The sequence below is a fragment of the Perna viridis genome, chromosome 3 (assembly GCF_037379345.1).
Source record: "Perna viridis isolate PV_CMFRI_1.1 ecotype Kerala chromosome 3, ASM3737934v1, whole genome shotgun sequence".
In the NCBI taxonomy this organism is placed as follows: domain Eukaryota; kingdom Metazoa; phylum Mollusca; class Bivalvia; order Mytilida; family Mytilidae; genus Perna; species Perna viridis.
Genome location: NC_142447.1, coordinates 5,738,478 through 5,762,134, shown reverse-complemented (window position 1 = coordinate 5,762,134; position 23,657 = coordinate 5,738,478). Strand labels below are relative to the sequence as shown.

At 31.8% G+C, this 23,657-nt stretch overlaps 2 protein-coding genes, 1 long non-coding RNA gene and 1 pseudogene across 3 annotated transcripts; 2 read left to right on the top strand and 2 right to left on the bottom strand.

Annotated features, from left to right (window-relative positions):
* Nucleotides 1-654: 654 nt before the first annotated feature.
* LOC148620790 (uncharacterized) lies at nt 655-6,082 on the bottom strand (annotated as a pseudogene).
* A 563-nt stretch (nt 6,083-6,645) lies between these two features.
* On the top strand, nt 6,646-11,604 carry LOC148620789 (uncharacterized). The gene is made up of 4 exons (XM_088573843.1): nt 6,646-6,686; nt 7,699-7,798; nt 10,940-11,118; nt 11,523-11,604. The coding sequence occupies exons 1-4, from the start codon at nt 6,646-6,648 to the stop codon at nt 11,527-11,529; spliced, it is 327 nt and encodes a 108-aa protein (XP_088429969.1). The 3' UTR covers nt 11,530-11,604.
* A 3,312-nt stretch (nt 11,605-14,916) lies between these two features.
* On the top strand, nt 14,917-15,700 carry LOC148620788 (uncharacterized). The gene is made up of 2 exons (XM_088574584.1): nt 14,917-15,074; nt 15,370-15,700. Exons 1-2 carry the CDS (start codon nt 14,964-14,966, stop codon nt 15,655-15,657), a joined length of 399 nt encoding a protein of 132 aa, XP_088430710.1. The 5' UTR covers nt 14,917-14,963; the 3' UTR covers nt 15,658-15,700.
* A 3,805-nt stretch (nt 15,701-19,505) lies between these two features.
* LOC148620787 (uncharacterized) lies at nt 19,506-23,304 on the bottom strand. Its single transcript, XR_015920954.1, has 2 exons — nt 23,165-23,304; nt 19,506-20,335 (listed from the first exon to the last, which is right to left on the bottom strand). It is a non-coding gene; the product is annotated as an uncharacterized LOC148620787 (long non-coding RNA).
* Between the last annotated feature and the right edge of the window lie 353 nt (nt 23,305-23,657).

Genomic DNA, 23,657 nt, shown 5'->3' with positions numbered 1-23,657 from the left:
TTAGTAATGTTTTCATTGTACACAATTAATCAATTATCTCCCTTTGTAACATTGCTTTCTAGTGCTGTCTTTCTTAAATATATCTTAAAAAGTAGAAAGGTATAAGAAGTCAAACTTTGCAAAAACTCCAAATTAATTAATGTGTGTTGAACAAAATCAAAGCCAACTATAGTTTTAGTGAAGTTGAAATGGAAATCGTGCTAAGCAGTCCATTTTTCCTCAATATTTTATGAAAAACATTAAGTAGATCAGGAAAATAATGTAGCTTAAAGATGACTACAGTACCATGCTGCTGTTCTATATCTTGATTTAATTAAATATAAACAGTTTTCCTTGCCTGCAGTTTACTTGTGAATATTTATATATTTTTCACTCCCGCATTGTTTGTAGGTATCAATTGTGTATCTACCTCAGTTAAGTCAAATTTATAAAATATGGAATAAATTACCATATTCTTCTACTTAAAAATTGTTATTTTATAAAATTTCTTCCACTTAAAAATTGTTATATTATAAAATTTCTTCTACTTAAAAATTGTTATTTTATAAAACTAATATGTCATACCAATATTAATTTGAATATCTACATTGAAGTCTCATTTTTTAAAAAAATTAGTAACCTAAAGAATAATAGTTACATTTCACAGTTGAATTGAAAATGTACATAAGAATGGAGTTAATATATTGCATCACAAGGTAGTTATCATCAATATATCCATATTCTCTATTTTCAAGCATCAAATGACCATCTTAACATCAAAATGTAGCAATACAATAAATTAAACTATTTATATGTTACATATAAATACAGAAGAGAAATCTATGATATCAATTGTTACAAAATTTATAAAAAGCTTTATTTGTAGAAAGAAATAGAGCTGATAGAAGGTGCCCCCTACATCTTAAAGTGTATTGTCTAGTCATTGTAATGTCTCTATTTTATGTAAAATATTGTGTATCTTTTACAATCAAAAGTAAAATATACAAAGTAGCTTATTGACACAAATGTGATACACAATGTACTATAATAATTGTACAATAAATGAATAAATATGTCAGGTAAATCAACACAAAATCTGCGTGATTCAAAATGAAACATATTCAACCAAGTATATCAAATTACGAACTTGTACAATATATCACCTATAAAATTTGAATTTAGATTAATATTTACTGTAATGACAGTGTAATAATCTAATTTGCTTTTTAACAAGCTTTCTTGGTTCCCTTTCTGCAAATGATTTTTTTGCATAACATGAATAACATTTTGCAATATAAATGCAGTAATCCTGTTCTATGATTTGAGGTTATCAAATCATTAGAAATAGTCTTTCTTTTTAATAAAATTTGAACAGAATATAATTTCAACATGTAAAACCCTTAATTTAGATAATCTCCCAGTGAATTCCTCAGCTAATAACTGTCTTCCTTCCTACAAATCTACATATGATACTCAAAAACCTATTAAATTTCATCAAATTCCCTTGAACGGTTTAGGCAGAGTTGCGCTTATAAGTTTTAAACATGTAAAACCCTTAATTTGGATTATCTCCTCATGGAGTCCTCTGACAGTCATTACATTCGTTTATGCATATCTACAAATGATATGCTATGAAATTTCATCAAAATCCCATAAGCTGTGTAGTATAAGTTGAGGATTTAACATGTAAAACCCTAAATTGGATTATCCCCCTTTGGAGTCCTCTGGCAGTTATTATACTCCTTCATGCACATTTATATATGACTAAAAATCTATAAACTTTCATGAAAATCCCTTAAGGGGTTTAGGAGGAGTAGTTGCTTACAAGAAATGTGGACAGATGGACAGACAGACAGGGTGAATTGTATGCACCCCCTGCAATAAATATACAATCACTTTTCCATAAAAGTCCTTAAATTCTAATCGTAGACTAATTGACAAATTTGTCAAATAAATGGGTTATTCGGCATTTGTTAATTACACAGATGCCATGATTCTGGGTATGCCTAAAAAAATTACCGCTAACATTAACATCCTCTTGTTCTGCTCTCTCTTTTATCAATCCCTCTTTTAAGTGGCATCTGCCTCCTGTACAGTCATGCAATACATGTAGAAGTTGAACAATGTTGGAGGATATGGCAACTGTGCTGCTTTTCTTTGACAGTCAATGTTTGACACCAATTGCCATCTCCTGTGTGTCCTACATTTCTTAAAACTGTTACGTAATGCATGTTATTTTTCCAAATAAGTCTTATGTACTTTGTAATGTGTCCTATTTGGTTCTACATGGGAAAATGCTAGCAAATAAAACTTGATTAAAAGCATGTTATGCAAACAACCATCCGAATTTCTTAGGCATTCTAATTTCACTTCAAAAAGCAAATGTAATTGAAAAGTAATAAAAAAAAATAATATGTATAATATAACATATATAATTCTCATTGAAATTGGGTGTCTTATGTTTTCATAAATTAAAACAGTGTATAATGCTCACAGGCTCCTTCAAGCACATGCTCATATGTGACTATCCACACGTCAAAATATGTTCATGAGTTTAGAATACTTACTAGGTTTAACTATGTAAAAAAATGAAGTTGAATCATCTTCCTTTGTAATACTTAAATAATAGTTATCATCATTCTTGACATATTAAAATGATTAGCCCTCCTATAAATTTTCAAGCTGTGTAAGTTATAAGTTGCATATAGAAGATATACATGTATGCAGAGGCTTGTAAAGTCGAATGGACAGATCATGAGTGATTTCTATATACCCTCACACTTCGTGGTGGATAAAAGTACTTACTACATTTTCTTCATTAGTAAACATTGCAAAACTACCAATAGGAGCATTCTCCCCAGGCTTGGGTTACACATTTCTTAAATTCTGTAATTTTAAGTTCATTGATATCTAAAAGTCGTGGGCTGCCACCACATGTTATGATAGCTTGAAGTATAATGACCTGATTGCTGATTATGTCTCTTCTTGCCTGGAAAATTAAAACATTGAATTAAAAGTTTTGTCAAAGTTTAAAATTTATGACATAACAAAATCAAAGAACTTTAGTAACCACACTTATTTTTTTAAACTAAGCCCATATACTTCAAGTAATTGAAACCTTTTTAGTGGTCACCAATACTTTATGCAATGTAAATCTGACAAAAATTGCAATAATATTATTCAAAGGTTTTTATCCAAATCTTCCTCCTGAAATAAAATTGTCCACATCAGTGAATATCTTTGAAAAAATAATCGTATTTAAACTACTGAAATCAGTACAAAACAAAACAACACTGGTATGAACAGATTAATGAAACCCTATCATATTTTGTTGTGCTACATGTTACATGAAATTATTATATAAATAGCAGTGTTTAATCAAATATTCCCAGTGTAATAAATTTCTATAATTCACACTGTGAAATAAGTTTGGTAATTTCACTCTCGGACTTTCTCCCGCCAAAACGTCACAACGTAGATATCAACCCGCCAATTACAGAATTAAACATTCGTGTTGAAAATATCGATTAATTATGAAAATCTATACAATAAATAGGATAATCAATTGGTTATGATGATAGCCACAATATTACCACTCGTGCCAAGAACGCTTGAGGATTTAACTCTTGCGCGGAATAAGTTCCGCAAACTTGTTAAATCTAGGCGTCCTTCGGTACTCGTGATAATATTTTGGTTATTCACTCTTTCCAATTAATTATTGTATTTTTAACTTTTAACTCTTCTATTTATTTTTCTATTAATGTGTTTTTCTTTTTCCTGGCATAAAGAACTATGTGGAAATCAAAAGGATTTCATTCCTTCAATTATGAAAATTCTTTTCAAAATGAAATACTTTATGTTGATTTGATTTTCTAAATTAATAAACAAAGCACTATCATGAATTTGCTGCACTATCATGAATTTGTTTCGATCCAAATTTTGACATTTATAAGAACCTAGCAACTACCATTTTACATAACAATACTATCACTAGTCATTGATCTTTCAAATAGTTGTGTGGATCAGTAAAGGGACTGTATATATTAATAATTTATTGCCATCCATTAAAGCTTAGAATTGTGGCAGAGATATTAAATTTGGTAAACATAGTGTTGCTTAAAAAAATATAAAGAACTGTGAGCAAAACTCACATAGTGATACCCCCTGCTTCCCTATCAAGTAACCATATAAGATACATCATAAGTGATTAAAGCATTCACATTTAAAAACTATTGGAGGTGTGCAATGGCATCATGTATTAAAGAATCTGTGAAGGTTTCATCAAATTCTATTCAGAGAAGTTGCAGATTATAACTATGATCGCATAAACAGACACCATGATCCTTATTTACCTCCAGCTTTTCAAGCAAGGGCTATAATAACTGACAAAGAAAACTTAATTAAGAATGAAATGCCTTTTCATCTTTAAAGAAAATATTTAAGCAATTTTGCCTGATGTTTAAAATCATAATATATATAGGCGTAGTCATTACCATACACCTCCTTCAGAAATTTATACCCCTGATATCACTTTCCCCATTAACTCATTATTACGAATTGTTCAGCAGTATCTCTAGAATGAGCATTGCCATTTTGATGTACTATACCACTTCTGATAGCTTTGTGTTTTTTTTTTCAAAGGCATCCTCCATGTACTGCAATGGATGGCCATATCGCTCCATATCTTCTGGCTGAAAAGAGAAGTTATTATTGTGCATATAAACAATTAATGTACAAGTATGATCAAAGCTTTGTTTTTAATGTGAATATTTTGCTATATATGAATCATTTTTTTCCTGCGTAAAACACCTGTGCAGGTACAATAAGTAACTTAATTAAATTCATAATTGCCAGGAAATATTTTTCATTTCAATCTTTCAGGAATTCATTTTATATTTTTGAATAAATATAAATTTTCTTATTTGATACAATCAAAACTGTTCATCCATTCCTTTTACAGTATCAACAAAGACAATAACTGACTGAAGATCACAAAATTAGTATTAACCAATTAATTTTTTGACATGCATACAACATATAGAATCTACAACGATAACAAGTTGATCATGTAATTTCTCACACTGAATGAATTAAATTTTATTGTTTTGATCACGAGGCTTGCCGAGTTATTCAAAGTATAAAATTATTTCACAAGATGTGAGAAACTCATAATCAACAAGCTTTGAGTGTAGATTCTGTTTCTCTAATGCCCTAAAAATGTCAAAAATACACAAAATGAAAAGCACGCGAAATGTTATTATTCTGATTCGTAGGGAACATGTTGATGTCACACAAATGCAGACATTCCAAACAAAAGAAACCAGATGATTTCAAAGGTTTTTTTCGAATGTTCCTGAGTCCCTTCAGAATTCTCGCTTAAGGTAACAAATACCAAAATTATCTCATTTAACTTAAATATTCTGTTACTCATGCAATAGCTTATTTATTTCAAAATATTTAATAAGCTTTAATACATGTGAATGCATCTTGCAGTAAAACAATAAATAATCCTTATAACTACCCATTATATTTTCCAAAAACTTGGTCAGTCTTCCAAATGCTGTCTGACCTTGAACAGAAAATCTGACAAATCTTCCCTAGACAAACTGTTTTCCTGTCTTATCCTTTGCCCAATGAAAATTCATAGTCTTCCATTTTGTCCCAGAAGATTGAAGGACAGATTGACTGCTGTTCTGAATAGTTGGATACCTACATGTACAACTATTGTTAATTAGCATCAATAACTTAAAACTCAAATTGAAATGCATTTCTTGAAATTTAATTTCATTTTGTTTACAAATCATAATATGCCTTAAATGATATATAGAATGCAGTGGTAGTTTTAACATGAAATCGAAATCTATAACTTAAAAGTTTTCATGCATTGACTATGGAACAAAATTTTGACAAAAACATTATTTTTATGGAGTTATCTCCCCTCTCCAATGTAAATTACATAGGAATGTTATCATGCTTATTTTGAGTTAACTACAAGCATCATGTGATAAAAATATGTTGAAAACTGAGTTTTTGCAACAAGAATTTCCTTCAACTCTAAATATACTTTTTTATTTCCTGTCTCTAAGTTCTCAGACCACTTCATTTTGATCATAATCTTGTTATTACTCAAACATAATCCAAACCAAGAGCTGTATTTTTTTAATGTTAGTATGTGCCAATACTTATCTCAACAGTTCATAATTTGACCTTATATCATATAAAGCTGAAACTTGTGAAGTTTTTACCATTTTTTTTTCAAAATGGATGAGATTGCATGGGTGTTTCATTGCCTTGTAGAGTTTTTAAGACATCTATACATCACAAATAATTACCTTCCATTCAAGATGACAGTCATATTATAAAAAAATAATTCTAAATGTTTTTTGTTTGTTTGCTTAACCTAATTTTTCATGTACACTACAAACCTAGACATTTTACTTGCTATTTCTGGATTTGCATGGTGCAGTTTCAGCAATGCAGATGGACTGACAACCCAACTAATATTTCCATTTGTATCTTCATGCTTTTAAAGAAGACATAATATTAATATCATAAAGATGCATAAACTTTTATGCACATGTGCTAAAATTGATAAATTTAAACAGATTTATGTAAGTATTAAATCATATCATATATGCACAGTCTTCTTTGAAATCATGCATAAACATGAATCAAGCAGTTCATAGAAGGTCAATGCATTGTATTATGTAAGTTAGAAATCAAAAATTTTAGTCTAAATTGTTGGAAAACTCCTTGTTAAATTTATTGCCCTTCAAATACAAACTTAAACCAGGTGAGCGATTCAGGCTCCTGGGAGCCTATTGTTTAAATATTAAAGAAATGCAACTCTCGTTCCATATTTTAGGGTATGGTCATGTATTGAATATTAGGTTAAAGAGTTTACACAGTGGTTTCAGTAAGATTTGTGTATCACACTTGATCATTTAGTTCGTAATTAGCTCCTGCTGATTTTCCATTTTTTGTGTCTTTATTGCTTTTGACATTTCATCTGAGTCTATTGTTGAGAGTGTGTTCATTATTGAGATTATTTATTTAATTTGATATTTAATTTTTATATTAAGAAACTTTATACAACCAAATAAATGTCTAAACCAAAGGCATGATTAGCCCAAAATGTGATTGGTTTAGTTAGGTTTCACTACATTGATGTAATTACTTGAGGTCACTGACAGACAGGTATTTTTTCAGTAAAAGAATTGAAGTCAATGCAGGGTAACCAGGTAGTTGGAGGCTTCTCAATGGAAAAGACACCTATTGAGGTAAGTATTTAATTTATGGCACATACAACTTATATTATGGTGTACAGTGGATAAGTTTGTCATGGACCCTTGATGACATTACAATTATGTTTATAGAAACTTTTTAATCAGATGACTAATTCTTTGTATTTAAATGCCCATGCAATGAAAGACAGGCCTTCTTTTCATTTGTATTTTTATTCATTTTATGAATTCTTCATACTCTCTGTCATTGAAATAGTTATCAAGTTATCAAGGGAACCACGATTCTAGCGGAACTCAAAATACTGTAATCCACTGGGACAAAGACCAGACATAAAAACATATACAAAGAACATAAAATAACCAAAATAATTCATAAGTAACAAAAGTAAATTAGCAACTCATACTTCCTTAAAAAAATATATTCCTTCTTCAGCTTATTTGTTTAATTAATAATGTTAGTTTAAATTCTATTCAGTACATGTATAATATATGTCTTTCAACAACCACTTCTTGACTACCTAAAGGTCAGATTTTCAAAGACAATCTTTCTGGATGACCCAGATATGGAGTTAAAGGTTATTTATATATCATTTTTTAAGTTTGATAATTGCTTCATACATGTATGTCCATCTTACCTTTATACATGTGTTCAAAACCGGTATTAGACACATCACCTTTGATTTTGTTGTGCTTCACTGTTCCTTAAATTTGAATGTATTTAAAATGCATCAGCTTCTTTTTCAGTACAATAAATTCACTTACACTCAGATATTGCCCCCATTTCTTTCAAATTTTAGTGACAGTATCAGGGTATAATATGTTGTAACAATAAAATCCTTGGTGGGATTGATTTTCACAGAAATTCAGGTGATAAGGAACCATGTTTGGGCGGGTGACTTACTAGTAGTTAGAAATCAACGTATTAGGCTTGTTGCCTTGAAAGTGCTTCTATTTAGTGATTGACCGACTTCATTCAAATTTTGATTAATGTTTCTAGTAGCTCTTAAAGGTTGAATAGGATGGATTTTTACAGGAATTTGTCAACAGTAATTTTTCACATGTTGCAGTGTAACTTGAGATAAAAAAAATCATATATTGCTCTGTCATAAGGGTAAACTTAAGTATAACATATGTGATATTAAACTCCATTGCATTAAGTCATGGGGAGGGGTATAATGAGATCATGGTACTGCTGTTTATTGAGTTCAATTTCGTTATTTTTTTTTATCTTGACACTTTTTTTCAGAACAAGTTGGTGCAGTTGGGGAGGAGGTGCCTACTTAATGTAGATTCGAATACCCTTTCAAGGGTTGGTGTCAAATATGCTATTAGAAAATTGACGGACTATAGGTCACAAATTAAAACAAAGGTAATATAACTTATGATGTATACTTCAATTGAACATTTATAATTTATTGTCCCATATGCAAAGCAGAAGAAGGACAGAAAGAGTACCCCGGTAGACATCTGTCGGTTCCTAAGTTTTTGTGGATTATGATGCAACTCATTTGAAGCAGCTTGAAAGATCCTTTTGATATTAATTGTGGAATTCTTGTGAAGTGTACATGTACATACTACACTGCATATTGATTTAGCAAAGTTTGTGAGAGTTTTTGGACTTAATCTATGTGGGATTTCTAATAATGGAAAACATAAAAATATATGTTATATAAATGTTATACTTATAAGGTTCATAATGAGTGAAATTTAATATCTCAAAATATCAACTCACGTTATTTAGCTTCAAAATTATTGTAAACGAACTTAAGCAAGTTTCTTAAATATGATTTTGAAAATAATGTGAGTTGATATTTTGCGAAATTAAAACCCTTTTCTCTACGATTTGTTTCAAAAACTTTGGCTGCTTGACAATCCAAGTGAACTAACAGGTATTTTCTGGATATCATTTAATACTGTAGTATGAAATAGTAAACTGTGTACATGAAGGAATACAACAATGTACCTCTAGCTTTTTCTTAATATACAAATATCATTGTTTAAGAACTTGAAAGAATTTAATACGTGTGGACAGTTTTTTTTCATCATCAAATAACATCCTCTGGAAAAAGAAATTAATGGGAGACAATTTTGGCAGAATAAGATTTCATTCGTATAGAATTATGTCTTATACACAAATTTGTAAGCTTGCTCTTACTTTTCATGTTTACTTGGGATTTTGTCCACTTTTACTAATTTAACAGTTCAGATTCTTAGGAAAAAAATGGTAAAGACATACCTGGCTACCAAACATATACACGAACTGTCTAGAGAGCTGTTTGGAAAATTCATAATAACTGACCATGTTCAGACTGAGAATATCACAGCTGCCTTGGTAATTTAAAAAATAATACATATTTTTTTTTTAATTCAATAACTTGTTGGGTTTTCCTATACATTGTGATGTTTGATGCTTCAAACTTCATAGAACATTGTAGAAAAGCTTGCTATGTCTATTGTAGTATCGAAGGTAAGATTTAAGAATAAAGTAGCATCGTATAAATTGAACCTTATATTGTGAGCAAAATATGATCATTCATGCCAAGAAGTCTCATTAAGATTTAACGTGTGTGAATAACAAGTTTGGCACACTCATTTAGTCTAGGCGTTCTTCAACACTTGTAATCATATTTTGGTTATTCACTCTTACAGTTTGGTATGTGGCAGTAGATTTCAGGGGTGAAATTTGTGCACTAGTTTCTTTGGGATTTGGAATATTTGTTTGAGATTTTTGAAGAAGAGGAGGCAGTTGTATGTGCAGATCTATAATGTAGTGTTCCTCCGATTCATTATCTTGGGATTTAAGCAGTAATAAATCCAAGACCATAACAGTTTCCTGGTCATTTGTCTCTTCAGGAGTTTTATCATATTGTAATGCTTCAATTTCTTTAACTGGGGACCAGTTTATGTTAAATTTTGACGGACACTCTGGCTCCGAGTCAGACATGACTGAAATGACAGGGGGAAGTCGTCTGCAAACTGATAATGAATCAAATCTGAACGAGATTGGGATTTGCCACATATATGACGGTGAAAAAAATACATATTAAATCATTATTTGGTTTACATGAAATCTTTTATTTCATTCATCTAAAAAAAGAGAAAACGAAACAAAACAGCGAAAAAAAGATTAACCGGATACGAAAATGCAATTTGTTTATATCGTATCATCTATGGTGGCGGCCATGATTAATTTATGCATACCAGAAAAAAGTAGTTCTGCCGATCACGTGAGTGGGAGGAGCCAGAAAGTCGGTAACCTGCTAATGTACGGATGCAGCAAAAATTACCGTATACCTTTATTCGTTTAACAAATAACCTCATTGCAGGATAAAATTTGTATAACCTGTTTAAAAACTGGAAACATTCCATCAGTATCATGACGGTAGCCTAAGATAGTAAATATCTGAATGTACAGGAAAAATGATAAAAAAATTAGTTGCTAATGAAATTCTTTAATACAGACAATATAACAGTGCATTAACTTTAAACTGATACAGTCAAACTTAGAAAAAGGTTATATTCCAAGTAAGTGACATCCAGGCAACATCCAACCGTGTAATGTTTGTGACATCCCAACAGAAAGTCATTTGAATCATTTTTACATAATACTGTCTAGAATATATCTCAATGATATTTCTTCAATGTATCTATAATCATTGTTAATTTTTTTAATAACATCTTATATTTAGTATTTTAAATGTATATTTATTTTACAGAGGTCATTTCGCCATGAAAAACGGCTCCTTAGAGCCCAAGCAGTAGAGAGAGAAGACGAAGTGATCGACTTCTGGGGCTCATTTAGCTGTTACCTGCTGGACATCCTAGATAATCCTGCAGGTGACAAATGGAAGTCTCTACATGAGAGGGAAAGAAAAAGAGTTGAAAGATACAATAGGTATTAACAGCTTAATATAATTAGTTATCTACTTCATGTATATTTTATACCCTTAGCCTGCTAAAAGGTAAATATAGAGACTGTCATATATCTTTGCTCAATGTCCATCGGCCTTTTACACCCCACGCATTATATTTTTTTCTATACCGGACCCTCTGTGTGTCAGCATGTTGTCATCTGGATAGCACGTCGAATTAGTTCAAACTTTGGTAGCTTAACAATATAAATCATATCTAGGATGGGATTCATTTGAGACATATTCCTTCAAACTAGGGTTAAATGGTTTCTAGCAAAATTTGCTTTGATAAAATTGATTTTCATAGAAAATGTATTCAACTGATGAGAAAATTATAACTTGAAATAGCAAATAGTCAGATCAAAATTATAATTTCTCATTTTCTCAGGAAATGAAGAATAGTGAATTTGCCAACAGATTGGCAAATACAAAATGACTAAAGAAATTGTTGAAAGGACAATAGTGAAATAATCATGCTTTGAAAGGGTTGATTATGTGATGTTGTTTATTAATTATGCTATTAAATTTTGGAAGAAAAAAATCAGTTTTCTTCATTCATTATTACCAAGAATTCATGCTAAAACAACATAACACTGAATATATCAGGTTTTTTTGTCAAAATCTTGAATTTAGCAACAACACCAACAATCTCAAGTTTTCTGTGATTTTATGACAGATATAATGATTTTTTTATTGAACTAGGGTAATTTCAACAAGAAAGGAGGGAAAGATTTATGATGACAACAAGACCTTGTGGTAGAATCAGGAGCCAGCTTCTATAAAATATATACGCTTTCAAACTGAGTGGAAATCACCATTAATCCATGAAGTCTGTTTAATTCTTGATAAAAAAATACATATGAACATGTTAATACAATAAATAATTTGGTTCATAGACTACTAATTTCACAAAAACAAATGTGAGGATTATTTATATTGCATATTTTAAAAAATCTCAATTCAACCAAATTTCACGTGAAATCCTTTACGTGAACATCACGTGAAGGATCATTTCACCTGAAATTAACGTGAAGTTCACGTGAAATTCATGGGAATGACTTCATGTGTGTTTCATGTTAGAGCTCAATTCAGGCGAAATTTATGTGAAGATTTTTTTACAAGTCTTCAGCTCAATAGATATATTGAAATATCTGTCTTTAACCTCCTCTGAGGTATAAATGTTCTGAGATAACAAGAAGAACACTGGAGCAGAGCTGAGCTGTCTGACCTAATTGTGCTTCATGGGCAAATTGCTGCTTATAGAATACGATGGTTCAATGGTCGCTAGAGTTGATGGTATTTACCACTTAAAAACGACGTCGATGACAAATTCAACCGTACTGTAACATGTACTTTAATACGGAGCAGTCTGGGGAGAATGTGGTCCTATCTTTATGACCACACACACACACACACAAAAGTATGTTGCCGACAGCATGAAAACATCTCCCTGAAGTATTCAAAATAAACAGAAATTTACATTTATAAAAGCAATAATTATTTTTAAGCTACACCGATAGTTTTCCTTTCTTTTCGTGCGGTCCAAAATTTTTTTCCATTCAAAATTCGGTATGTTTTCTCTTTTTTTATTACCTCAACTGGCCAAAAGGGTCATGTGACACATTGCCATCACTTGACGTCCGTCGTCGTCTTAACAATTTCAAAACTCGTCTTCTCTTACACAACTATACAAATTGGAACTAAAACATGGTATAAATATCACAAAGGGTATTCTGCATAGTTTTAACGTGGGGATTTTTTATCGAAAAACATGGCCGCTGTTACTAAAAACAGAACATAGGGGTCAGACAGATTTTTCCCATATATCTCAAAAACCATTAGGTGTAACCAAATTGTGACGAGGCGATTGTTAAGTATGTTGGGATATATGTATATCTGTGTTCGTTTTTTTTGCATTAATTTATTGAGCGTTGTTCTCTTCTGCCACAACTTGACTAATTGAAGCTGGACTTGGTATGAACATTCTTCAAGGTATTGTACATAGAACTGACGCTGGGATTTTCGATCCGTCGAAAAACATGGCCACCGTTACTAAAGATAGAACATAGGGGTATGACAGAAGCTTTCTACAGATATCTCCTAAACAGTTTGATTTAGTGAAATTCTTACAATGATAAAAGTGTTCAAACTAGATGATGAGGTCTATGATCAAATGTCGTGTTCATATTTTAAGCCATGTCTGAGTTATTCCCCCTTTACCTCTTTTGTTACTTTTAATATTATTACTTTCGAATATTTTCTCTCAGAGACTACTGGATTTAATTCAATGAAAGTTAATATCAATGTTCCATAGAGTTTCACCCAAGAAAAAAATTCCGGCTGCATTTTTTAAAAAAAAATGTTGCTTATCAAACCAGGTAAAAGCTTAAGGCTATTTAGAGCATCTCTTAAATAGCCCAAGAACCAAAGTCGGAGCAATTTACGATTACCATTGATATTTACCCATAGTTTGTTCCTGTATGAATTTTTAAGTCATATGCACAACAGCATTACATAAATATTTTTCAGATGCAGAAAGGAAAATAATTAGAGAAAAACTATTTTTGTTGAATTTTAAACTCTAGAATAATAATTGAATTGACAAGGAAATAATATTTATTTCGCATTTACTTTTGATTTCAGGCCTTTAATCTTAGACCTTACAATCAATAAATACATAAATACACGCGACGCACAATACGCTTTCAAACAAACGATTGGGATTTTTGCATTACACTTCCTCGTGACACCTGTCTATTATCATCTGCTTTTATAACTAAAAAATCTATCGAAAGTTTAAACCATAAAAGATTTATTAAAAAGTAGAATATTATCATCAAATGGAAGGTGACGTATCGTGATATCTACAAATGTCTTCACAAGCTCCACGCAGCGGCAGCCGTCAGTTTTGTCTCTCACTAACTGCTGCATACAGGACTTTCGAAACTCTTGGACATAATTCAATTTGTACGTCGGTTGACAATCTGATAACGTTTTGTAAAATTATTCACTTTTTCCCGACTTTGCAAGATTCTTGCATACATTTTCTGAGAGGGCTGGCTGTAGCGTCCCAGAAAAAAATTTAGTTGCGAACGTCAGCCGCTGTTTCGGACTTGATGTCTTCATAGCTATAATGTTAACCAAAACTGTAAACAGTGAACCCAGTTTTACCTTTTCACTTCGTTCGGTTTAGACAAGTGTTTGGTTTACCAGTTTTGAACCACATTATAATTTACGTAAGGAAACTGTTCTTAAGTGTCTGGTTTAGACGTAGTTTACATAAGAAAGTTCAATTTAAAATAATTCAATTTCATATATACAGTTTCACATACATTGTTATAAACGAACCTATTTTGGAATTAATTATTTGTTCTGTTTTGGAAGGTGCTTGGTATACGCAGGTACAAAAATGAAACTGACATTAAAATGTGTCTTGTTTACACAGGTAACCGGTTTATCCAGGTTCCGGTTTAGATGGGTTTCATTGAATGACATTGTTACAACGTGTCGGGTTTACTTGAGTACAATGTTAAGAACATTAACAATAAATCAAAACGAAAACGAATAAAAAAATGTGATTCCGTTCCCCCTTCAGATAAATTACTGTTGTAGATCAGTTATGTCAGTCAAGCCTTGAAAATTTATCTCGACCTTCGAAATTGTGTTTTTTCCTATACCAGTTGCAAAAAACAAGCATGTAACTATTTCGTGTCATGAAGTTTTCTAATTACTACTACTCAAGTTTCAATCACAATCAATAGCTGAAGTATAAATTCATGTACGTACCATAAATGCAAAATTAAGATAATCTGTGAAACTTTCCTTTGCTATGAAGCTTGAACTGATCTTGATAGTTACTGCCATTAGTCTGAGTTCCGGTCATACATGTATTGGACGTGGTCGTTATGGTGATGAAATTATCTACGACAGGTCTGCACAGGTAAAAAATACTTTTAAAGGAATCAAATCTACCTTAATATTTATTAAGAAGTTTACCTTTCCGTTAACTGTAACTAATGTATCAATATTTTGGAACGAAAGATCAAATATAATGGAGTGGGCAAAGTTCTAATCTGTGATATCAATAAATGTTTATGTAACGTTAATTAACGTACGTTTTGATCGGATTTGTATTTCAATGATTAGAGATATATAGCAGAGAAGCGATTTTGTTTAATCTTCAGACGATTTAAGACAACATGTTCACTTTCTATTATATATTGGGATTTTTACAGGCAAAATGTTCAGAAATAACTCGAAGACCAACAAGAGATTGTCGATGGCCTTCTGGACTGAACCTTCAAGTTGACCAAGTTGCAGCTGGTGGGAAAATTATTGCATACAAGATACAGTGGTTTTATGGTGGTTGGAGTGGATGGTATGTCCCTGGCTACAACGACATGGACGGAAAATTCAATCGTAGAACTTTAAGATGTTCCATGCCATATAAACAGAACAGCTTGCGAAGAATGTGGTCATACTTCTATGACCATAATCATAAATTTATCATCTGCAAAGCCTAGGCTAGAAATTGAAAAAAAAATAAATCTTTTGAAAGTGTTAAAATGGTTGTTTTTATCAAATGTATGTATCATAATTGGTATAATCCAACCTAAAGATAAAGGCACAAAAAATTTGTCAAGACAGAAATTACAGGAAACATAAAAACCAAATGAAATGCACACATAATACTGCGGCAGATTCAATGAACATTCTGTTTAAAGTGAAAATCGCTCATGCCATTTGGAATAAACGTTAAAGCACAAACTAATAAAATAATTATATTGATCCTATATGCTGTGAGAACCATGAGAATGAGTGCCTCTATAATTGGAAGATTAAAAGATTTCACCTCGTATATTGAATGTTTTTTTTTACTCATATGAAACAATAGAAAATGGAGATACTCTTCATTTTAAAGGTAATAAAACATGAAAAAATCATTTTGCCGTAAAAGCGTATGTTGACTTCATTTAAATTGAAACTATTTAGTAAGCTGTTTTACATGTAAAAATGTGGTATGATTGCCAATGAAAGAGTCATCCATCAAAAGTCTTGCAAGGAGCAATTAAACATCTATAAGTCACCACACGGTCTTGAATGGTTCAAAACCCATTACTTAAAGGCCCTAAAATAAAATGCAGTGAAATTATTCACAAAAGACGGAAATACACCTAATCTATAAAATGAAAACGTAAAACGAACAAAAACGAACATAAAAAAACCCAAAGACCGCCCCCTCCCATCGGGACCACACGGCCACTGGCCTGGGATAGCACTCAAAGTAAAACAATAAAACAAACTAAAAATAGGACAAAATATAGAAGCTGTATCTACATCGGAAGAGTACTCGCTTTTTATGTAAGCTAGTTCAAAATCCAAAAGGCCTTGTTCACACAAACAAAAGTATCAGTAAAACACGTCCAACATGAATTGTTGGTGAGTGAGTGCAAATGCCAAGATATCACATGGCATGTAGAATTGTAACTGAGTATGATAACAAACGTTTTAACTTCAATGAAACATGTATAAACCAAACCCTGTAAACCCTAAACCTGTCTTAACCATACTTTCTCAAGTCGTTTTATATAAATTTAAAGTATTGTGAGCCTTGATAAACCGAGAACCCTTTTAGACTTTAACACTAGTTCGGTTTAGATAGATTTCACTGTATTAGGGTGTTTAAACAAGTGACACCATGCCTGCAGTGATTGAATATGAAGAAAAATGAGAAGTAGTACACCTTTACCATCGGTACAGAAAGTTGATATTGGGAAGGTGTAATTAGGGGAACCAAGATTCTAGTGGAAACAAAAAGATTGTGATCCAGGGACAAAGACAAGACAGGGAAAACAGCCACAAAACATAAAATAATCAAAATAATACGTACAAAGCAACAAAAGTAAATGAGCAACTCGGACTCCACTAAATACTGGCCTTTATGGGCGCATGGACCAGGTACACCGGTAGGCATCCTCTGTTTTTAAGGAAACACCTTAATCGTTTAATAAAGTGTGCTCTATCTATATCAAGCCACACTACATAAATACAATCCATCTACCCACAGGAAGCAGAATTAATTGCAACAAATTGGGACGGACAAAGTGACTCAAATTTACCGTATAATCGTTGAGTATGGTATGATTAAGTATTTAACGACAGCGTTTCACAAGTCCCTTCTGTAGAAGTATTCTTTATCAAAACTACTTTGAAGATTAAAATTCATGAACAAAGCTGTACATTAGAATATCTCGGGAAACAGACCTGTACAAGAAAAGAATGAAAATTCCAATCACTAATTAGCGCCTCCATTCTTTGGTCATATGACTAACGGTGGCAATGGTGAGACCAAGGGGAAAGGGGTGAGGGTCATCCAACCTAATCATTATGTTCAGTGCTGCAATGCGTTTGTTTCTTCAGCACCTGCATATGGAGTTTTCATATTACAAATCATACGTCATGTTAGAGCTTGCCGTAACTACGCAGACTTTTTGTATGGTCGTCATCATGAACTCGAGGATCGTTACGATTTATCCATCTGCACCATGAAAACCAATTTGTTCATCGTGTCGTAGTTTTCCTTTTCTCTTTCGTCTACCCCGTACTTGACTTTTTATGAGCAACTCGGCGGGTGTTTCTAGAAAGGCAGAGAACTCTAGCTACCTTACCTGTGAACCTGGTAAATGCTCCTAGTTTTTAGTGGAGTCCGAGTTGCTCGTTTGCTTTGGTTACTTTGTATGTTTTATTTTAGTTACTTAATGTTCTTTGATTTGTATGTCTGTTTCCTATGTTTGGTTTTTGTCCTTGTATTGCTTTCTTTTGATTTCCGCTGGAACCTTGGTTCCTTTGATTACTCTTTGGGTTTTTTTTTGGTGGACTATGGAGTATATTGTATTTAGTTCGATCTCTAGAAATATAAATGCCTGCAAAATGGTTTCTCAAGGGATTAGTAGTCTATGGTGGACCGTAGTCTTCGAGTAATTATTGAAATACTAAACAAAAATTTCAGGTGGTGGTAATATTGATTTCAATTGATGGCAATAGCTTTGCACCATGAAGTCTTTCAAAAGCTTCAAAATCGAATTCTTTATGGTAACTTATATTTGCTAGTATTCAGTTAAACTGTAATTGAACAACTGAACATTTGTACCGAACTATGGTATTTAACAATTAATGATTATTATAATATCTGAGCAAACATTGTACTCATAATGTGGCAAACAGGCAGAAATAAGTTCAAATAAATTACTTAAGAACGGATGTAAATGTACAAAAATCATGATTGGTGGGGGGCGTATACAATTAAGTAAAAAAGTCATAAATACTCTATTAAAAGCTGTGAATATATGTAACAAGAATAGATAGTGTAAATATCTCGTGGACAACAACCCCACAAGTTGAAAATGTCATCACGAGGCCATTATACTCAGGTACAGCGAAAGAGCTGCCCATACATACTCAAGTAACATATAAATAAACTAAAGATGGGAACGAAACAAGACATACAGAGGCCAGAAATTCCTGACTTGGGACATGAGCAACAAATTAAAGTACTATGGCATTATCACAACCCTCCCTTTTAAATTCTGGCCAATATGGACAAATTTTACACAATAAGACACACCTAAAAATCATTTAAAAAAGCCTGAGTTCCTTGTTACGACGGTTGTATGCAACATTTTCTTTCCAATATGACAACTTTATGTGATTTTTCTCTAATACAATGAATTATATATAATTTACTCTATTAATTTGGGTCACAACTCTTTTAATATCAAAACTTGAAGCAAAAGAAAAATTAAAAGACACGGTCGACTTACAATGCTATTGTAACATTTTAATTACAGTGTGATCAAGACATGGTGACATCAGACTTGATAACGGCACAACATTTTAAAAGTCAACATTTGCTCAATTCAGTTTTGAGTATTTTGATTGAATACAAGAGAAAATGAATAAATGATACTAAACATACTGTTAAATTATTTATAGACTTAATACGGTATCAGAAAGTGTTTACGCGCTTTTAAATACAAAGGGAGGTAAATCAAATTCAAATTTGCACTTAATCATTGGTAATGTGTTCTAGTTTAAGGTACAGTTTCAGTTTCTGATTCACAAGTTCTGTAACTATAAAGAGGAGGGGTGTGCTAATTGGCCAATGAAGGTACCCGCACCATTATAGTATTATCATATTAGTATTTTCTGTATAATCAACCAAAACTTTTTAGCATACACAGGCAAATTGCAACATATGTTTTCATGTGTTTTTCATATTTTAGGACCACAATGAAAACGTATGAAAAACATATGTTTGCAATTAAGATACAAATATATGATAGTCTCTCATTTAAATATTAACAGGCAAACAAATGTTTCCCAGATGATTTTATTCATTAAAAACATATATTTTCAATTGAATTAGAGCAAAATATATATTTCCATACCGGTCCTAAAGATATGTTTCCATGAAAACACATATTGCATTTTTTCTGTTTAAAGGGGCTAGGGTTTTCACCCCTGTATCCGCCTATAAGATTTTACATATTTTAAATATTACAATTTACTTTTAAAATAAAATTGTTGCCCATTTTTTGTTACATCACGCACCAACTCAAACGAAAGACAATATTTGAATAACGCTTCCCCAATCAAGATTATAATATTTCGATTCTTAATACGAAAAGTCATGTCAATATCGCTGTAAAAATTGTTACATATTACGTATTTCTATTTTGTGACTAACTGTTTTCACTTTTTGCCTTCTTATAACGCTCAAGCCTTTTCTGATATTTCGACATAGCAAAGTCCTGAGAATGAATTAATTCTTGTTTTTGTTTATCCATCATGCGGTCCATTGTCCTGAATTTTACTTCTTCGTTTTTACACAATGTTTTGCACATGCGTACATCGGCGTCCATTCGAATTTGAGGTTCCCATGTATGATCCAATGAAGTCTTCCTTTCCGGTTTTCGATTGTCTTTAGAATGATCGAGCGATTTTCGCCTTTTTGGTTTTGCGACTGAATCGTCACTTTTCGTATTGACAATTGATATATTATCGTAAATTTTTCCTGCTATTTCCACACGAGTGCTATTTGCTACAGTATGTGTCTTTATATGGTCATCTGACATTGTACGATTTATCATCAGAGTAAATCCAACATTTTGAAAAATGTCACTTCCCGATAAACCGATTAATCTAAAATAAACAAAAAAAAATAAGACATTACAAACAAACCATTTTTTACGATTATTTATTACCGCATACAAAGCAAAGGTTGCAACATATACTTTTCATACGTTTTGAAAACACCTGAAAACATATGTTTCTCATAAGGTTATCATATGTTTAGGACCACAATGAAAAACATTGAAAAATTTATGAAAAACAAATGTTAAGGACTAACAAATTAATTCATGAAAAAAAGGTTATTAAAATAAAATGGTAATTCTTTGTCTTATACGACTTAATGTATGAAAAATGTATGGTTTTCATACAATTTAGAAAACCTTTGTTTCCATGTGAAGGCTTAAAAATGTAAATTTCCATATTGGTCCTAGACATATGTTTTAAAAACAGATGAAAACATATGTTGCAACTTTACCTGTGTACTCGGATTTCCACTTCATGGCTTTGAACAATAACAGATTTTTAAACATTCAATACAAATTCTACTTAAGATAAGGTTAGAAAGATATCAACGAGAATATTAAAAGGGCAATACATGAAGAACAAACCGAACAGCAAAGAAACAAAACAGATATAACGAATATCCCAAAGCCGAGAATAAACGAAGGTGCTTTAAGCAGGGCGAACAATATGTGCTTCTTGCAAGTTACCCATTATGCTGCTTATTGAACAGTGACGAATCTGGAGGAGATGCAAGAGGTTGGCACTCCCTTTTTAATTGAAAAATTTGTCCTTTCTTTTTGTAAAATTGACAAAAATTGGCAAATAATGTCCTAGAATCCCACTTTTTACATAGCAACCCCTACTAGCACCTCTCCTTTGGAAAGTGTCTGAATCCGACCCTTTTGAATGACTAGTAAGAAGTGACAGTTGAAGGTCATACAAATTAGTAAAATATTGAAAATAAAGATGGAAATGTGAATACACAACCAGGAAGTTACTTACACAACTTGTTTCTTGTATTGTCATTTTCTTGTTCTACACTTGCAGAACACTTTAATAATTGCTATCAAATTTCAAAGAGTGCCGATTAAATTTGGAAGTATCAGATAGGGATATATTGAGAAGATGTAACAATATGACAAATATGACCCCCTCTAAATAAAAAAAAACGCACATAGACGAGCAGCATGTGTACCCCCCCCCCAAAAAAAAATGAATACATGTAAACTCACGTACTCAAAACGTTTGATCCGTTCCCACTTCTTGCAAAATACCCACATTACTGCCTGTTTAAAATCATTTCTAGTATACAGAAAAAATGGCAAGGTACGTTTTTATTTGTTTCAAAACATATGGAAACGTATGTTTAAGACCGGTAGGGGAATATATCTATTTGTTGTCCATTAGAACCCATGAACTGAATATTTTGCCAAAATTCAAATAAAAAAAATATGCTTTTAATGATTGAAATCTTATTTTAAGCATTTGTTAACCTAATGAGAGTTTCATTCATAATTTATATTTTAATTGAAAACATAAGTTTTTCATGCGTTTCACGGTGATCCTAAACGCACGAAAAACATGTTTTTATATGTTTCAAAACATATGGAAAACATTAGACTTGCTACAAGTCTCTCTGTAATATATATTTTATTTGATTAAATATCATTACTATCAAATATTCATTCACTATCCAACTGCTGTACAGAGAGACTTTCATAACCTGCAGTGTCCATAATTGAGGCTAGAAAATTTAGCAATAATAAAATTTAATTGGATCTGTCACCTTGGTAATTAAAATGCACTTAAAACCCAAACATCACTGATAGGTATATTATAAGGGTGATAATGACCATGTTATTCTAACATTCCTAAGCTATGTAACAATTAGTATATATTTTGTGCTTATGGATTCAGATGTTCCTTTAACACCTGAAACTCTGTACAGCAGCTGGATAGTGAATGAATATTTGATAGTAATGATAATTAATCATAAAATATATATTACGTTATACCGTGAGTCTGTACATAGAGTGTTGTAGTAATTTCATTTAAAATAAAATGCTTTTGTCTTTAACTAAACATTTTTATTGATTCGAAAAATCATGTTACCTTACAGTAGGGGTCATAGTCTTATTACAGATTAAAATCTTTGCCAATTGGTATATAGTGACGCCTGTCTATACCGAACCCGAAATAATTAAAATGTTGTCTCTAAAGCAGACACCTTCGGGGGAACCAAGATTCTAGCGGAAATCAAAAGAATGTAATCCAGGGACAAAGACCAGATATGGAAAACACAACAAAGAACATAAAGTAACTAAAATAATACACAAAAAAACAAAAGTAAATAAGCAACTCATACTCCACAAAAAAAAACCTGGGAGCATGGACCAGGTGCACTGGTAGGGTCATCACCATATCAAAATGTATTTTGAACCTTGGTAAACCGAACACGTGTGTAAAAAGAACAAAATTTACAAGGGGTTCTGTTCAGAGAGATTTCAATATAAATCGTCTTTTCTTCGTGAATATTTTTCTACCAGTACTTTTACCTCGACTCTGCGTGATGCTAGAAACAAGGATAAAAAAGATGTACACTAAATGCTGAATAATGATGTATGTCTCATTGGAGTCTTGAATGTTTAATTGTATGTACACCAGGAGCACAAATCAATTTATTTCCTACTAATTTCCAATAAGTATGACCTGCATATGTGTGTAAAAATTTCGAGTTTGACATCTTTCAAATTCGAACCGTTTGTTCTGTTTGGTAAACAAAACCATATACCAGAACGACATGCTTCATTCATTATTTGAATCTAGAAAATTCTAGTTCTCTAAGAAAACAACTTAGTGAGTTTTTAAATCGGAGTAAAATAATATAGAGCCTACCTGCAAATGTGATTGGAGCAGTAATTTTGTATTTATGCATTTCGCATTTTGTAAAGTTCAGAGCGTTACTTATATGAAAATGTTTGGTTAATAAACCAAGATAAGACTGCTAACAACTGCAGTATTTTTCGATATGTTTATCTCCAAAGCCATTCATTTCATTTAACGGTATTGATACCGAGGTCAACAAAAGTAAAATAAACTTTAGAAGATAACAGTTTTTAAGCCTATGTTTCTTAACGCTTCATTTTGAATTTCACGTCTTGGAGATTATAATGTCTCCTTTATGTAAAGTTATTTATTTAAGCCTATTTACTGTTTTGTTTGCGTAGATATAAACATGTTATGCTAGGTATGTTCGGTTTAGTAATCAAATTAAACACTTCTGTTAATTGTAACATTTGTTTCTAAAGAGGAACACTTACTGAAAAAATAGCTTTCCTAATTACGCTATAGTACATATTGAACATGGGTGGTACTTATGTGTGTTATG

What these genes read in the sequence shown, in the direction of transcription:
- LOC148620789 (XM_088573843.1), top strand. Translation starts at nt 6,646, where the DNA reads ATGAATCAAGCAGTTCATAGAAGGTCAATGCATTGTATTAT. An exon ending in AGGTCAATGCATTGTATTAT is followed by an intron (nt 6,687 to 7,698) that starts GTAAGTTAGAAA and finishes AATTCTATTCAG; the next exon opens with TACATGTATAATATATGTCT. An exon ending in ACCCAGATATGGAGTTAAAG is followed by an intron (nt 7,799 to 10,939) that starts GTTATTTATATA and finishes TTTATTTTACAG; the next exon opens with AGGTCATTTCGCCATGAAAA.
- LOC148620788 (XM_088574584.1), top strand. Translation starts at nt 14,964, where the DNA reads ATGAAGCTTGAACTGATCTTGATAGTTACTGCCATTAGTCTGAGTTCC. An exon ending in TCTACGACAGGTCTGCACAG is followed by an intron (nt 15,075 to 15,369) that starts GTAAAAAATACT and finishes GGATTTTTACAG; the next exon opens with GCAAAATGTTCAGAAATAAC.